Source organism: Oryza sativa, chromosome 1 (assembly GCF_034140825.1).
Source record: "Oryza sativa Japonica Group chromosome 1, ASM3414082v1".
Classification (NCBI taxonomy): Eukaryota; Viridiplantae; Streptophyta; class Magnoliopsida; order Poales; family Poaceae; genus Oryza; species Oryza sativa.
Window position 1 is genome coordinate 43001846 of NC_089035.1, and position 17860 is coordinate 43019705.

Here is a 17860-nt window from a genome sequence, read left to right on the forward strand (position 1 = left end):
CGGCATGTCAGCCCACGGTGAGGAAGCCACACGGCCCACGGATCTTGGGATGAGCCCACGGACATGAAATTTCTACACAGATACCATGTTGTCTGTTATTTGCATGCAACTTAAATAGTTATAGAAAAATTTAAAAAATAGTAACATCAATTGAGATGATATAAGACTATAAACAAACATGCAAGATTATATTTGATCTATAACTAGAGAAACAAAAAAAATGAAATTAGGCGGTGAATAGTAACTGTACAACGCAGAACAAAATGTTATTCTTGTTTCATTATGTGTGGATCAAATTTAGACTTGCATATTTGTATAGTGTCTTACATCATCATAATCTATCTTATCAAATTTTATAAATTGTTTATATAATTGTTTAAACTATGTAGTCTATATTCATACACTGTCTATGACCCCATGAGACTACTGTCTACGATGTATAAAGCGGCCCACCTATGATGTCGTTGGCCTCGTGGTTGCAGCGCCGGCGATCGATGAGGGTCTCCTCCACAGGTACTCTCATGAGTGCGGCGATGGTGGCGGCGGCATGGACAATACCGTACGAGGAGTGAGAGACCCGGCAGATGTCGTGGAGTGGAAAGCCAAGTACGAGAAGACCTACAAAGACGTCGGCGAGGAGGGGTGCCGGTACTTTTTTACTTTTGGTATATAGGTTTGCCGGTGCATTGTCACGGAACTAAGGGCCTCATCTTTTCGCTTATACTTATGCTTATCAATCAAATTTTGAATTTTCAACTTTGAATTTGAAGCTCATTTTGAGGGTTTTTTCATCGAAATTTATTTTTCAGCCTTTGCATTTAGATCATTAAGAACACCTATATAAAAGTTTTATTCACAAAATACTATTCGTTTGTAAATATGACGTATCGCTTATTCCACGAATAAGCGAAAAGGTGGGTCTCTGAAACAAAGTAGAGAGAGTCTGGAGGTAGCGCCATCCCTGGAGATGAAGCAAACATGTGGGTACTCACTTGTGTTTTTTGCCGGAGAATTTTACAACAAATAAAAATGTTGCTAATGTAATATGGTAAATTTTAGATGAGAATGTAATCATTTCCAACCTATGATAAAGAAAGATTGTCTTCTCATGTGTGTGTGTTTTCGGCTATTTTGCTTTGTCCAATTGGTCAAACGTCCCGTTACCGGGAAAAATATGTTGCGTACCATATATGTACCGTTCGATTGGAAAATAGACGTCTGAGATTCGTTCACGTCACCATGAGTAAAAATTAGAGGCCCTAAAAATTAAGGACCAAAAACTAGGGAGTAGAAATTGAAAAGATGAAGTAAATAACACAATCAGCTGCTAAAATAGATTACAACGAGCTGAGCACGTAACGTAGCTGATCCATTCAGATCGACCTCCATTACGAGTTTCAGAATAAGATGACTGGTACCGTGTGTTTCTCCCATTGTTTCACACTTTTATATCCCTGCAATTAGAACAGGTCGATTGCAGTCACAGGGAATTTGATCTGCAAGACAAAAGGAAAGGATGTATTGGTACTTCACTACTTGAAATCGTCCCAATTAGGATTGTCTCTGAAGATCAACAATGCAGCAGCAAAGCCATCTCCGCAACTGCCTTCGGTAAGTTCTTTGGGCCAAGCATCACAGGTCAGCTTATTCCTACTACATACAAGAAAAAGAAACAAATACAATATCCCAAAGGATATACCTGTCCTTTGAAACTGAAACTAATCCAGCATAGTTTAATTTAGCCTTTTTTTTCACATAGTTTTCACGCCATCCGCATCTTGGCATGAATTGAGAGTCCTTGTGCTTCCGAGTTCTTCATCTCCTTACTGTTCGACACCATATACACTATACTGATTGAATTGAGTCCTTTGTTCCTGCATTCTAGAAGGTCAGATGACCTCACGAGTAGAGCCTTACACGCATCGTAATTGGCACGCGGCATAAGGGGCATGTTGATAGAGTTGGGCCACATTCCTTGCATGTCTTGAACAAACAGAAGTAAAGAAGATCTGTTAATCCCTCAAACTACTACTGATTTAATCATTTCAAATTTTGGAAAAAAAATACGATTCCACTATGTTCACCTACAGTTTCACTAGAAATATAGTTATACATATGCCAGCATAGATTTCATAATTTGATTTCACCAACAGAACTCATGCCACAGCATAGAAAACCTTACCAGGTGACCGCATTGAAAAGCCATGTCCTTTGGATTGGTTAAGCAGATTGGGCAAACCTTGATGATGCCATAAAAGAAAATAATAAGAGTTATGCCACAGTTCTGGAGAAAAAAAAATGTTTAAACTCATCAAGAGCTACTTGCCCAAATTGTGCCTACCTGCTCATCAGTGGTATTCTTTCCGAAGCCAGTTGACTGGGAGCTTGCAGTTGGAGGACGTGAGGCTGCAGCGTTGTCGTTCTCAAGAACTTTGTTTGGAGGAGGAAGAATCCTCAGATGACTGGCCACATGACCCGCATGCTTCCTGTTAATAAAAATGAAGAAACAAAGTGTGTGATAAGGATGCTATGAAACTAATGCAGGGCTGCAATGAACTGAGAAGAGCAAGTACTCCAGTGGTCGGAGGCCTTGAGTTGCTTTATATTGAGAAGGTATTTCCATAAGGGCTGCAAGGGCAAATGCAGCCTCTTTCTTTGGCATATCCTTACTTGTTGACATAATCTCTGTGAAGTTCACAAACTGCAGTAGTTTATTAGTAAGGTTCTAACTTCTAGCTAAATAAATAGATATGAAATCACTATACAAGTCTCTTCTAGTCAGAAAGTAGATTATTTACATTCAACGTAGTATGATTTCTCACTGGAATCATCAGTTTGCTCATGCATAAGTGGAGCAATGTTGAAATTTCGGAATTGAAATGACAAAATAGTAGTATTATAATCACCTGAAAATTGTCAAAAGCTCTGTCAGGAATACAGTCATCGAAGTGTTGCATCGCATCCCATGGCCCATCTCCCACCCCAACCATCACAATTGAAAGAGGATAGTAGCTGAGCAACCAAATGGGTTTCAGTAAAACTTTAACACCAAGTTCTAACCAAGGACGAATTTAATTTACCTTGCATCAACAATTGCTTGTATAGTTGCTTGCTCTTGCGGACTTAATTTTCCATCCTTTGTATTTGAGGTGGTCACCTACAGTTTTTGCTTAGGTAAGTCACATGCTGGCAATGCTATATAAGTAATTTTCAGTGGCTGTAAACAATTACCTGTCCATCAGCTATGATGACGAGGACATGGTATTGCAAGTTACTATTTTCGACAACAGAAATTGCTGCGTAGATAAGAGGAGCAAAAGAAGTCGGTCCTGCACACACCGGTCGAACAAAATAATGAACCAGGCAAAAAGCACAAAACAGCAGTGCTAGTGGAGTTACCTACTACTTACAAACAGCTTATTGAGTTATTATTATTCGGTGAAACACAGCAAATGAGCTACATTAGACAATACCTTTCATTTACAGGAGTTATTCAAAATTCAATGAAATCAAGACCAAATAATAGAACAACGAAGTATATAATCATGATGCCGTGAATAATGAGCAAATAAAGCTGCAAAAGTGATGACTGAAAACTAGTTTCCAAATTGCTGAGCATTCTCAAGGACAACTCTGTGTGTACTATGCTATAACAATTTGATAGAAGAAATATTGAATATTTTTAAAAACAACTTGTACAAATAAAATGGCACACCAAAACATTGGTTACTCTAAATCATAATCCATGCTAGAAGAAAGAACAGCTAAATATTCCCCGCAAAAAAAAAAGAACAGCTAAATATTGACTGAACTGTTCTTTGGTGGTTACTGAAATAAAATAGTAAGTGAAAATCATAACCTGTTATCATTCTACAATCTGAACTGAATAAAGGGGGATGATGCCCTTCTTACCTGAAAGGTTCAAATGTGGGACAATTTGCCTATATCTTTCAAGAACCTCTTCAAAACCACAGCAAGAACGACTGTCTTGGTAGAAGCTGAAGACGGACTGATCATGCGTAGAAGCTACATAATGAATTAGATAGTAGCAGTTCATACAGGAAGTATACTAGTGAAAACAAATTTGTAAGGGGAAAAGAGGAAATCCAGATATAACTTACCATCACCAAATCCAAAACATGGTATCAAGTTGTCATCATCAAAAGGAGACAGTGTTCGCCCAATTATAGAAATTGCTTGCTCATATGGATTAGGGGTGGCACTAATGGCATGCAGAGATTTTCTTCCAAAGGAATATCTGCCTACAGAAATTCAGCAGGGAAAAAAATGTTTGTTTAAACCAAAACGGATCCTCGAGTAAAATTGATAGCAAGGCTTAAAGGAAACAGCCAATGTATGTAACATCAATACAGAAGTAGCATCACCTGACCATTCATTGCTTTTGGTGAAGTCAATACCAAGAATCAGATTTGATGACTCAAGACCAGCGTCTCTCAACGCAGCAGTAACCTTCAAAATCAAAACAGGTAACAGGTTACGTACAAGCAGATGCTGCAGGCATCATTTTCCTGTAGTGAAGAATATTCGAGCTTGAAAAATATTGGTAAGAAATTTTGGAGAATAAACTTATATCTAAAGGAGAGATCAAAGGTAGCAGATTAATTTGTTTAGACTTGAGACATGAACACAAGAATACTAATTAAAAGATTTGCTGGTAAGTTGGTCACCTCATCCACTGAACTGTAATTGTCAGGAATAAACTTCGGTTGCCCTTTGGCCTGGAATTTGTCCTTAGAAGTTCCAGAGGGAACATGAGCTTGATTCCAGTGCTTGTGATGAGTCCGATCGCCCCACATGACCAGTAATGAATGATCTGCAAGCATATCCACAAGTAATTATCGATGTCAGAAGAAACTAGGAGTACATTTTTCAGCTAAATTTGCAGACATTTAGTAGTAATTTGGATGGAAACAGAGAGAAAAATCGATTCGAGAGAGAGAACCGTTCTGGATTGACCACTTGAAATATGGTGCGCTACAAATTAAAGGCCAAATCAAAAGGGGGACAGGAGAGGCACTTGTACATAAGCAAACGTTGTAATAAATTTATAAGCTGCTTAACCCTAATTTAACAACAATTATGATGGGTAGAAATCGATAAGGCGCGGCGAGACATGTTGGAACACAGATGGAATGAAACTATATATAAAATTCATGTTGAAATCATTCAGCTAGTAGTATTACTCGTCCAGTTACGAGCTCTAAAAGCATGATTTACATAGGCCCAAATTGAATTGGCGCAGAACAGAGCAGAAAATAATTCCTAAATAATTAAGGAACAGAAACAAGGAATCCCGAAGAAAGGGAAAGACGCATATGTTAGCACTTACCAGGGAAACACAGACAGAGACGAGACCCGCGGGAGCAAGAGATGGATGGAATGGAAATCGGATCCCCGAACCAAAGCAAAGAACAGCAAAGCACGGAGAGGCCGGAGAAGGGCGCCGCTGCTAGCTGCTGCTGGTGAGGAAGATGGCAGCGGCTGGACGGCACAGCCACCACCACTACCAGCGAAGCTAAGCTAAGCTTTGCCCTTGCTTGTGCGGTGGCAGTGGAAGGAGAATTTTCAGAATATAACACCCAATACGTACGTTGGGGGACACTCGAATTAAGCTTGCTTTGCCCTTTGCCCTTTGCCCTTGCTTTGCCCACCACCACAGCCACCACCACAGCCAAGCAGAAGGAAGAGCAAGGAAAAGATACTACTGTACTACATGGGGGACACTCGAATTAAGTGGTGTGAAAATTAAGTGGTGTGAAAATTAAGTGGTGGGAGAATTTTCAGAATATAACACCCAATACGCACTACTTTCAGGATTTATCACCCAATTCGCACTACTTTCAGAATACACCACTAGAGTGCGAATTTTCTTCGTTCCGTAACACTCCGTCCTCCCAACGACGCCCGTCGTCAGTTCATCCATCTCGCGCCGTTTGCCCGCACAAATCTGGCCGCCGGCGAGCTCATCCTCTCCCACGCCGGCGAGCTCGTCCTCCCCCACGCCGGCGAGCTCGTCCTCCCCCACCGGCGAGCTCGTACTCCCCCCACCGGCGAGCTCGTCCTCCCCCACGCCGGCGAGCTCGTCCTTCCCCACGCCAGCGAGCTCGTCCCCGAGCTCAGCCGCCGCCGCACCGGGCTGCCGCCACCGCGCCCCGAGCCGGCGCCGGTCCAACCTCCGCCGCTGGAGCTCGACGCCCTCCGCCCTCCACCGCTGCTCCCCTCTCCGCCGGCCCTCCACCGCGTGCGCCGATGGTGGCGACGGACGAGCGACGGCGGGGCTGACGCGGGCGACGACGGCGGGCTGACGCGGGCGGCGACGGACCGGCGACGACGGGGCTGACGCGGGCGGCGATGGACCGGTGATGGCGGGGCTGACGCGGGCGCGAGCGGCGGCGAACTGACGACGAACGGCACCGGGAGGACGGAGGACGACAGGCCGACTGACGCTAGGGGACGGAGTGTTACGGAAAGAAGAAAATTCGCATTCCAGTGGTGTATTCTGAAAGCAGTGCGAATTGGGTGATAAATCCTAGAAGTAGTGCGTATTGGGTGTTATATTCTGAAAATTAAGTGGTGGAAGGAACCCACGAGGGCTGGAGTCTGAACTGGAGAGAGAGAGAGGAGCTGGATTAGCGAATGGTCAACGAACAAGGCTGCTTATGTGGTACTCCTCCCTCCGTCCCATAAACCCTAGGTTTCTAACCGTCCGTTATATTTAAAAAAATTAACAAGATAAGTAATGTATAAAGTATTAATCATGTTTTATCATCTAACAACAATGAAAATATTAATTATAAAAAATTTTCATATAAGATGGACAGTCAAACGTTGGACACGAAAACCTAGTTTTTTTTTTCGGAGGGAGTACTCCCTTGTTTATAAATCTATATTTTTGTTAGTTAAACATCTTTAATTTTAATTAAATTCATGTAAAAATGTAATTGTAATTTAATACAAAACAAATATTTTCAATTTTAGATTAATAAAATTAATTTAATATTTTAGATGTTGCTAAATTAGTTTGATTGAGATACTCCTAGGTGAACATTGCGTGAAAGCAACCATCACGAGAGCGATGATGACATATTAGACGACGCCGCACGTCGCAAGATGATGGCAAAGACGACACACTCGTCGTGTCATCGTATTAATCTTCTTACCCGAAAAAAGTAGTTCAAGAAATTCGCTTTTTTTGTGGTACACTCAACCCGCCCCTACCGTCATCTTTAATTACATTCTCTTTTTTTGCTAGATGGTACTACTAAGTAATGATGATGTTTCGGGAGCACAAAAAAAAAGTAGAGAATATTAGTATCAAACCCACAAAAAATACACGCCCTCGATTTGAAAAAAAAAGAAATAAAAAACACCTCGATTTAAAAAAAAAGAAATAAAAAACATTCAAACCCACAAAAAATACACGCCCTCGATTTAAAAAAAAAAGAAATAAAAAACACGCCCGGTGGGACTCGAACCCACAATCGCCTGATTAGAAGTCAGACGCCTTATCCATTAGGCCACGGGCGCTTATATGACTGAAGGCGAACAAAAATCATCTACAACTAACTATTGCGGCCTCATCTTTCCTCCCCCTTAAATTTGAGTTGATTATATTGTTCTTTCGTCCAAAATTATTTTTCAGCCTTTACTTTTAAATTATTAATATATATATATATATATATGTGTGTGTTTTATTCATAATTTATTTTTAGCTCGTAGATATGTCGTTTCGCTTGGTGACCATAACTGCTGGATCGTGATGTGTAGTTAAATGATTGCATCTCATGCAGGAAACCACCACGCCAGGAGCACCCCTAGTGATCAGGGCTCGTTCAGAATGGAGGAAATGTGTACGAAAAATAGAGGATTGATGATTTCTTTGAATTAGGTACTGCAGATGCATTCATTTCGAAGAATTGGCTACCTTCAATTCCAGAGGAACACTATTCCTTGCCCATGTTTTCACATGAAAAAAGGAATCCACTCTAAAGTTTTTTTGTTGTAAAAATCCTGTGCACGAGGAATATATTGGTTTACACATATATTCCTATCATATTTTTATGCCTTTTCTGTTCTTACGTTTTTCCTATCCTACATCGTGAAGAAGCCCTGAAATTATAATTACTGTTCAATTGGTGGATACATTGGATCACACTACATTTGCACCTGATTCTCCATGTCAAAGGCAGGAATTAAGCACCACGATGTGTATCGTGTCAAGTGCTAAGTGAACCACGTCCCGGCATATAACCAATTAATTTATAACACACCGGCAGATTGATCAATTTGGTACCCCAGATCTTAAAATGCAAGCTAATCTACCGAGACCTCAGCTAATACAGCTCCCATAGTCCCATTCTTAGCATTCCAGATTTCCAGTGACATATGGCCAATGCATAAATTTCAATTTACATCGGGATGTAATATAGTTGCAGAGTGTAACAATGGATAAAACTACAGATAATAAACCGTAGCATCAATATCCTTTTTCTTCTTAGTACTAAAGAAAATAGTTTTTCGGCCATCTTTTTTTTCGCGAACACAGCAAAAGAATTGCACTTTCGGCCACCTTTTGCTTAGTTGTCCATGGCAAGCTTTGCTTCACTATTGTCTCCCCTGTTTTGTGCAGTGACCTCTAGGATCTTGGCTCTAGTCCTGTGTACCTACAAGTAAATAATACAAGAAAAATTAGAATCCACAGATTTGTCCCCATTATAAAGATGTATATAAATCATGTCCCACTGTTGAGAAGTGTATGCGTACTTTTGGTGATCAAACCGATATCTTGTGCGATTTGCAACTTGTTCCTGGCGTAATCCAAATAAGTCTCTGGTTTTCGATTCTGAAGATAAAGTTCGCCTCAGAATTAGCAAAATAGGACCGATTCGGAGAAGGCACTCAACACCATAATCAATTAGGAAAATTATCAACTACTACCCAGGATAGGTTTGCTTGATAGGGAAATAAATCCACTAACCATTTTTATGACGGCCTCTTTGATCAATTGACGAGCTTCATTTTCTGGCACCTACACATAGATGTTCCATCAGTGTGATTTATGTGAAGAACATATTCCAGTTGAGGGATGAATCTCATGCAAATGCAGGCTTACCGTTTCGTCAATGCAAGCCACGTAGATGTCGTACTGGACAACAGAGAAACAAAATTGTGATAAGGATGGATGGATTGACGAAATGATTTGACGAGTTCAAAATCATCCTGATGTAACAAAACTGAGAAGAGGAACCTACATTTTCCTTCATCGAATGGAATCCCGCTCTCACTCGAATGTTGTCAAGCTCATCCTTAATATCAACATTGCGCAAGGGAAACATATCTTCTCTATAGAGTTCCGACAGAGCATCAGTGAATTCCATCTGATAGAAGATGAAATAGCATAATTATACGTCACTAAGTAAGAATATAAAGCAAATGACGGACAGAAAAAGAAGCACCATAAGTTGCATGGTTGTGCACATTGAAGTAATCTAACCTTTTGCTTAGCAACCCGCTTCCAAACCTCAAAATACACACCATCAAAATCCCTGTAGTTACAACAATCAAACCGCATGCTCCATATATATTCCTAAATTAGAAGATAGTACTATTGTTAAATACCATCACCACTTATGCTTGCCAATTAAAATTAACAGGAGGCATTACCTGGAAACCAGCCATAATTTGCATTAGAGAAACAACACGAATGCGTAGTGCGATCTTCAGTGCTTGAAGGTAAACTATATTTTTAACTTTGTCCCACTAAACAATGGAAACAGTTGCCATCAATTGACGCATTATAACATAAATATACATTGCACAACAGTTTATTAGGCACAAATGGCTTTTGGGATGGTTACCTGACCAATGGTTACCTTATCCTTAACAGCAATGAGTACCAAATAATCTTCAAACCACTGCCATGTGAATAAATGACATCAGACAAGGATGATTAGATGGCATATGGCCAGTATTTTCACCTTGAGTCAGTCATACCTTAGTCTCATTTGCTAGCTCTTCACAGAATTTGACATATGCTAGATCACTCTCGTAGGTACTATAATTTGAGTGGTATTGATCCCAGTCCATGTACAAACCCTACACAAAGAATAATACATGGTCCATTAATTGCACAAGCGGCCATCTACTATGGCATCGTCCATTATAGCAACACAGTTGGTTGTACCAAGAACTGACAGAAATAAGCAAGCATTAATTTCTGTAGTTGTCATGGAGGAATCAAAATTTTGACACGACGATACCTACATTATCACAAAGCACTAGCCTCTGGTAGTCATCAAGGCTAGTCAACATGCATCTTTCAGGATCGAAGTACCATTCAAGACTATCCTCATAGTACTGGAAATACCCCTTGTTATAAAGCATTTCAGGAGAGTACTTCTCCTTCAGTTTTGCAATGTCCAGTTCGTCAATCTTGCCACCCATTGATAACTGCAACAGAAGACAGATCATCATAGAGTAATTTTAACACAAAGAAGAGAAGATGCATCGAACAAAAAACACATACACAGGATTTGGCTCATCATATCTACATATAATGATGATTAAGAGTAAGGGATAGTTAGATACACACACTACCTGATAACCTATGATGCGGTAGAAGGCTAGCCGCTCCTGCAACTGAGATCGATCCTCTTGCTCATTGTGTTCAGACCAATGGTCATCATCATCATCATCAACATCAAGATGGTTCTGGAGAGAGTACAGCTGATGGAAGTGGTCGGACACTAGCTCAGAGACGGCATCCTTGTCCATGTCGAGGAGCTCTTGTACGGTCTTGCCGCCGAGATCGCCTGAAGAAGAAGAAGAGGAAGGTTCTGGATTCTTCTTGCTCCCTGCCGCCATTGCGATTGCTGTCCGTCGTCAAGCTCCCGACGCAAATCGAATCGAGGCCTAAAAGGCGAGGAATTGGCGGAGACGCTTGCGTGTCAGGACCGAGAGGATCGCGACTCGCGAGGGGAGGGGAAACCTAAAAAGTTGGACGTGGCGATGTGCGAGTCGGAGAAGGGGAAGGAGACGCCTCGGCTTGGGCCGGGCCGAGGAGCCTGTATAATTTTTGGCCCAATCAATCTTTGGCACTTTAATTTGGTGGTTTTAAAAAGGTTATTATAATATATTTTTTCCATGAAATATAATCCCTCTGTCCCTAATGCCTATATTTTTTTACACGGTTTTAAATAACATACTTTGTCCAGTATTGTATTCCATTCTATGATCCCAACAAATATGAAATTATTAGCATTACATGAGAGTACTTTAAAATATGAATTTAGTGATATAACATGCATAATATAGTTAGTATGATTATTAGTCAAAAGTTACCGAGTTTGATTTTCCTTTAAAAAAAAGGATGCCCTATAATTTGGGACGGAGGGAGTACTAATGTTACAGTTTGGAACTTGAGTTTTCAGTGAGTTTCAAACCCCAAACAGAAGCTCGAAATCTGAAAAATTCAAGTCTCAGTATTCACGTATTCGTGGATGCAAGTCTGCTTGTTAGGCTGCTGACGATGGCAGCAATTAGCCTTTGCTTAAAAATACCAAAAAGAAAATAATAATAATAATAATAATAATGACACGCTGAAGTGGTTGGGGGCATCAGTAGTAGTATGTGGCATGGACGAAGCAAGCATGAGCGCAGATAGCTGCTGGATCAAACAATTACAAGTGGCCATAAGACCATTACATCATGAAACGCAGTCATGATTCATCCATTATATATTCCAACCTAAGAGAACCACAAAAGGTACAGCGGATGGAAATCGGTGGAACTTGTGTTCTTTTTTTTGTCGAACAGTACTTATTGCCAAGTTAAGTGACATCCCGTTACAACCAATTAACAATAATCGCGATCTTCAGCCACACTGGCAGGTTGATCAATTAGATAGATCTCAAACGCTTCAAATGCAAGCTACTCGACCTCAGCTAGGTACGTCGGGCTTTTGATATACAGCTTCTAGACATTCTTTAGCCCGATGAACTTTCGACTGGAGATAGAAGCTCCCATTCTTAGCATTCCTCTCAAACATAGTATCGTATTTCTGCAAAGTATTTCAACAAGACAGAAATTCAATGCTAGTTTCTGGCTAGAGCAAATGACTGCCATGTGCTTTTAACAGTCTTAATTGGTAGAAAATTGATTTGCTGGAATGTATCAAGTTAATGAAAGCACATTGTCACAAACCTGGACGATCTCTTCCCAAGTCGACTTTTCGCTGATACCTAGTATTTGCCGGGCTTCTTGCTCAGTCATGGCCTTGCTGGCCCTTCGAATACCATTTATAGCTTCCTGGGCAGCTCCAGTTTTGTTTGCATCTACAGGACAAAGGTAGAATTTATTATTAATTTCATTAGGGAATGCGTGGCATGGATGGTATAGTCAAAAGAGATGCAAAGGAAGCAAATGCTTCCATATAAATTGGAAGCATATAAAGTAGGCTACTTAAGCTATGTTGAGCAACATTTAGAATGGACCGCAAAATCATTGATTGCCTTTCAGAAAAAAATGTGTGCCATGGAACATTTAGCAATGCAGTCACAAATTCACAGATGTCGCTTTAGATAATAATAAAAGAATTAGATGTTTTAGCATGAATATTGGTAGAAGGTTATGGCAGGAAAAAGCTATGTTCAACAATATCTGTACTGGAAAATTATCAGACAGTTCACAATCATATGCAATCAACAGTCTGCTAATCTTCAAGCAAACTATTTGGAACAGTATATGCAATATCCCATTAACTCAGTCATGATCGAGAATCATCAAAAGTTACAGGTTAAAAGCACAGCCTAAAATTGTTGTATGATCCACATAGGCATAACAAGGATGTGAACTGAACTACTAAAGAACCATGATGCAAAAGCTGAATCAAGTTGAAGGCATCATTTTGATTTTATCAAATGGTTATTTAAATCATCAGATGACTTCAATAATCAATACACAACATAACACATATTTGTAGTACAAGCAGTTAGTGATAAATATATGAAAGAAACTAACAGACTGGAAATAGCACATGCTTGTTACAGATGCCAACAAGAAAAATAACACAGGTCAGGATCAAGTTAGGTGCTTATTTCTTGTCCATTAATTTGACAGTAAGTTATTTTTTGGTATCCTCAATTTGACTGGCAAAAAAATCGTGTTTAATAGTGCCCAGCACCACCATACTAGCATCCAAACCGTGCTAACAAAGAAACCACAAGGAACAGTGCAACATGCCGCGTATGTTCAGAGTACTCAAAATACCATTTGCGCTGCACAACAATGAGTAGGTCACAACGAATCCAATTAACAACAACTATTACTGTGGCCATCAATCACGATTTGTAAAACAGCATGTTAAGGGGTACCAGCAGCAAGATTGAGATTGAGTAAGAACAGCTCATGAGAGGAAGAGATGGGATACTCACTGACGATGGCTTGGCGATACGCCTGGACCGCGGCCCTGCCCAGCACGGTGCCGCCGATGACGAGGAGATTCGCGAGAAGCCTAGCAGCCTGACAAATTAGGAGTTTCAAAAAAGGGTAAATTAGAAGCACGGCGACATTGGGGCTAAGTTCTAAAAGGGGAAGGATTAACAAGAACAAAACACTAGCAAAAAACAAATCCGAAAAAAGAAAATCCATTATCAGCATACCATCTCGCTGTATCCTCCTCTTCCTTCGCTGGCGGCAGCGGCGGCGGCGATGGAACCCTAGGTGTGACCTCGACGTGGGAGCTCGCGGTGAGGGCGGCGAATCCCAATGGGCGAGGCGTGGCGGGGAGGGGAGAGCGCGCTGGCGGTGTTGCTCCCGCAGAAGCTGGAGATGACGGCGGCGAATCGCTGGCTGGTCCTCTCTCTCTCTCGGCGGCGGAGGCGGAGGCGGCGGTGGCTTGGTGTTTGTGTCGGGCTTGGCTTTGTGAATCGGGGTTGCGAGGAGGAGGAGCGCTCGGGTTTGGCTTTGTGGATTCGGACTCGTCTTGGGAAGCACGAAAGACGAGTGGGTAGTGGAACCCGCACTAGGTTCGGCCCAAAGGTACAATCTATTACTGGGCCTAAATTAGGCCCATTACATGCTATGGACTAAGTATTTCTTACATCCAGGCCCATTACATCTTATGGACTGTAAGTATTTCTTACATTCAGGCCCATTACATGTCATGGACTGTAAGTATTTCTTTCTTTTTGTTTTTTGATTTTGAAGAGTGCTTTATTTGTATTGTGCTATCAGATCAGATTCAATTCAAATAACAATTGAGCTTCAATTCATATCCAGTTCATCATTGCCGTGCTATCGCACACAATTCATATATGTACAGATTAAGGTATATATATCTCGCAAAACACCTTGACTAAAGATAAGTCAAACAGTCAGTCATGAAACGTCGTCAGTCTGTGTCTGGGCCTTCACATTGCCATCGTCACCACCGTAATTGTTGTACTTGTACGTGGTGGCGCACAAAAGGAAGTAGCCCAAGTTGACGGCGGCGAGCACGGCGAGCGTCCAGTACACGCAGTCCAGCCGCGACGCGTTCAGGTCGTCGGGCAGCCACGTCGTGCCCCTCTTCACCGCGTCCACCGCCGCCGCGCTCAGGTACGACCCCGCCGCGATGAACAGCGGCGGCATCGCCGTCGCCGTGCCGCGCAGCGACGCCGGCAGCTCGCCGTAGAACAGCGCCGTGTTCCCCGGCAGGTGCAGCGCCTCCTCCGCGCCGGTCAGCGCCAGCTGCGGCACCAGCCACAGCACCGACATCGGCACGACCGCCGCCGCCGCCGCGGCGCGGCCGCGCGCGGCGCCGATCCGCCTCCGCTCGACGAGGGCCGCGACCGCCATGCTGGCGACGTTGAGGGCGTGGCCGAGCCCGACGCGGCGTAGCGGGGTGATCGCGAGCTTGCCGGCGGCGGCGCAGAGCGGCGCGGCGACGCGGTCGAAGAGCGCGGCGGCGAGGACGAAGGCGGCGAGCACGGTGACCGTGATGGAGGCCGCCGGGACGGCGAAGCGCGGGCCGACGGCGCGGTCCATGGTGAGCGCCTGGAGGACGGTGAGGCTCACCTGCGCGTTCACCGTCACGCTGACGAGGATCCCCGACGACCAGAGCGGCAGCACGCGCACCACCGACTTCACGTCCTCCACCTGCTGCACTGTGCACAGCCGCCACGGCTTCGCCACCGACCCGTCCTCCTCCCTCGTCTCCCCCGCCACCACCATGGCCGCTCGGTTCAAAAACCTAACAAATTTCTTCAAAATTCGTTCATGTACATACGTTTTTGAACAATCTGAATTTGATTATTTGCATACCTGAATCTGTCACTTGGAGCTTGGTCAGCTCGTGGCACTGCGTCGTCACGATTGCATCCATGGTAATATTGGACTCGTGAACCCAAATCCACCGTTGCTTTCCTCGCCGCGGCGACGGCGACCCTGGCCATGGCCGTGAACGGACTGCCCTTGGGGACGGGCCGGCGGTAATGGCGGGAGCCGAGGAGCAGCGCGGCGAGGGCGAGCCCGGTGGTGGCGACGCAGACGCCGAAGCCGAGGGCCCAGCTGACGCCGTCCTGCACGTAGACGAGGACCGTGTCGCCGGTCGCGTAGGAGGCGTACAGGAACGCGAAGTAGCAACTGAAGAACCCGCCGCCCTGCCGCCGCCGCCGCGGCTGCCCCTCGCCGGCGAACTGGTCGGCGCCCAGCGCCGCCATGTTGTACCGCGTGCCGCCGTTGCCCGCGGCCAGGAGGCACAGCGCCGCGTAGAGGACGGCGGATTGCGCGGCGTTCGGCGGTTCGCACGACGTCGCGGTGGCGCCCCCGCCGCCGGCGCCACGCTGGCACGGCGGCGGGAGTAGCGACGGGAGCGCGGCCGTCAACGTGAACAGTACAAATGACTGCATGCGCATTTTTGCATCACGACATTATTGATTCCACAGACATATTTTCTCAGGTGGATTTACTCGTTTTCAAAGGTGGTTTACGATCTGGGACAGCTCAAACATTTTTGCAGTGATATTTACGCGCAGGTTAACCGCCTAGCCCCTTAGTACTATTGATGACAAGACATAATAGAACACAGAAGATAGGTTTTCGCTGGTGATATAATGGTTTATGATTTGAGACAACCTCAAACATTTACGTTGCGATATTAGTTTTATTGATGACGAGACACAATAGAACGTGTAAATGTAGGTTTTCAGTTTTTCACTAGTGGTTTAATGGTATATGATTTGAGACAGCCTCAAACATTCTCACTACGATATTATTTTGGACCGCCCGTGAAGAATAAATTAAGGATGGCACTAAAAAAATTGATATATGTACTTAGTATGTTATAATTGGTTATTATTAACCCACGAACCACACGCAGGTTAACTATTTACTCCATCCGTCTCATAATATAATGGATTTTGACTTTTTGCTTACGCTGTTTGACCATTCGTCTTATTCAAAAAATTCTAGAATTATTATTTATTTTATTTGTGACTTACTTTATTATCTAAAGTACTTTAAGCACAACTTTTCTTTTTTATATTTGCATAAATTTTTTAATAAAACAAGTGGTCAAACAGTGCAAGTAAAAGTTAAAATCACTTATATTATGAGACGGAGGGAGTAAATCCTTAATTATTTGGTGTCGACGATGATTACATATACTCCCTCCGTTTCGAAACGTTTGACACCGTTGACTTTTTAGCACATGTTTGACCGTTCGTCTTATTCAAAAACTTTTGTGAAATATATAAAATTATATGCTACATAAAAATATATTTAATAATGAATCAAATGATAGGAAAAAAAATTAATAATTACTTAAATTTTTTGAATAAAACGAACGGTCAAACATGTTTTAAAAAGTCAACGGCGTCAAACATTTTGAAACGGAGGGAGTATAAAAAAACGATGAGGTTGCATGCTTACAAGGAGGGAGAAGACGAGGCCGGCGACGGCGATGGGATAGGGGCCGAAGAAGGCGTCGGAGAGGGCGGCGGCGAGGACGGGGGCGAGCTGCATGCAGCCGCGGACGACGTTGGAGATCTGGGCGGCGTGGATGGCCTTCACGTTGTACTTGTGCACCAGGTACACGATGAGGTTGCTGCTCGTCGCGCTCATCGCCATCCCCAACCCTACCACGCTTCCTGCACACATACATTAAGTCGTAGTAACATTTTATTAAAACACCTACAAAAGCACAAATTTTTGTACGACGAAACTTAATTAACGTGTCAAGCCATGTAGTGCATGTGTATACTCTAATGTGTAGCTATAATAACTAGCTAATTACTCAAAATGAAATTAATGCAAGTGCATGGGAGATGGTATATAGACCTGCGAGAAACGGAATAGTAGTGATCCAGCCTCCTTTCTTCGTGTGGTTTTCATGGTCGGATGCCATATATTATACTGGCCTGGTACCGGTAATTAAGCTAGCTTGATATAACTGGATTGTGACTAATAATCAATTAATTATAATTATAAGTAGCAGAGATTAATTAACCGATTGAGCTACTTGGTCATGGTACTGAGATGGACGTATGCATATATTGAAATATATAGGCATGCACACACATGATGAATGGAATATCATATCTATCGATCGATCGAAGGTAGTGCACGTACAATGATGAAGGGAATAATTTCACATGGCGGCTAGCTGACCCTAAGCTATACAGATCTACCTATATAAAAACAGCAGCAGTATATTTACTGTTCATCCATTGCCTACCGGTGATTTGGAGTATCATATACTGTATCTATCTGCAGCCATGGAGCTAAAGCATAGGTCTGCCACTAACTGGCTGGTGATCACTGAGATGATGAGAGGATATATACCTTCATTTTGTCTCACAAG

The 17860-nt window shown here is 43.0% G+C and overlaps 4 protein-coding genes and 1 non-coding gene across 7 annotated transcripts; all 5 read right to left on the minus strand.

The window, feature by feature from the left end:
- Positions 1-1294: 1294 nt before the first annotated feature.
- On the minus strand, positions 1295-5636 carry LOC4325244 (E3 ubiquitin-protein ligase RGLG3). 3 transcript variants are annotated; one of them, XR_001542670.3, is made up of 13 exons: positions 5351-5636; positions 4689-4834; positions 4386-4470; positions 4122-4262; positions 3913-4026; positions 3232-3329; positions 3081-3157; positions 2907-3012; positions 2574-2701; positions 2342-2486; positions 2183-2239; positions 1700-1983; positions 1295-1496 (listed from the first exon to the last, which is right to left on the minus strand). XR_001542670.3 is itself a non-coding variant. In XM_015766729.3 (12 exons), exons 2-12 carry the CDS (start codon positions 4815-4817, stop codon positions 1900-1902), a joined length of 1164 nt encoding a protein of 387 aa, XP_015622215.1. In that variant the 5' UTR covers positions 4818-4834; positions 5351-5636; the 3' UTR covers positions 1295-1899. The 3 variants fall into 3 exon arrangements, 2 of the variants coding, with proteins under 2 accessions (XP_015622215.1, XP_015622217.1); XM_015766729.3 differs by having other exon boundaries at positions 1295-1983; XM_015766731.3 differs by lacking the exon at positions 5351-5636 and having other exon boundaries at positions 1295-1983; positions 4391-4470; positions 4689-4767.
- A 1839-nt stretch (positions 5637-7475) lies between these two features.
- TRNAR-UCU (transfer RNA arginine (anticodon UCU)) lies at positions 7476-7548 on the minus strand. The gene has a single exon. It is a non-coding gene; the product is annotated as a tRNA-Arg (tRNA).
- Positions 7549-8377: 829 nt separating this feature from the next.
- On the minus strand, positions 8378-11022 carry LOC9271196 (uncharacterized). The gene is made up of 11 exons (XM_015787109.3): positions 10618-11022; positions 10285-10470; positions 10015-10116; positions 9879-9935; positions 9685-9780; positions 9515-9607; positions 9273-9398; positions 9134-9166; positions 8999-9049; positions 8785-8863; positions 8378-8684 (listed from the first exon to the last, which is right to left on the minus strand). Exons 1-11 carry the CDS (start codon positions 10882-10884, stop codon positions 8671-8673), a joined length of 1104 nt encoding a protein of 367 aa, XP_015642595.1. The 5' UTR covers positions 10885-11022; the 3' UTR covers positions 8378-8670.
- A 703-nt stretch (positions 11023-11725) lies between these two features.
- On the minus strand, positions 11726-13956 carry LOC9268634 (mitochondrial import inner membrane translocase subunit PAM16 like 2). Its single transcript, XM_015772478.3, has 4 exons — positions 13680-13956; positions 13452-13539; positions 12223-12353; positions 11726-12079 (listed from the first exon to the last, which is right to left on the minus strand). The coding sequence occupies exons 1-4, from the start codon at positions 13680-13682 to the stop codon at positions 11960-11962; spliced, it is 342 nt and encodes a 113-aa protein (XP_015627964.1). The 5' UTR covers positions 13683-13956; the 3' UTR covers positions 11726-11959.
- Positions 13957-14259: 303 nt separating this feature from the next.
- Positions 14260-17534, minus strand: LOC107277144 (protein NRT1/ PTR FAMILY 2.3). The gene is made up of 4 exons (XM_015779852.3): positions 17338-17534; positions 16930-17147; positions 15322-15902; positions 14260-15250 (listed from the first exon to the last, which is right to left on the minus strand). Exons 1-4 carry the CDS (start codon positions 17402-17404, stop codon positions 14398-14400), a joined length of 1719 nt encoding a protein of 572 aa, XP_015635338.1. The 5' UTR covers positions 17405-17534; the 3' UTR covers positions 14260-14397.
- Positions 17535-17860: the final 326 nt, after the last annotated feature.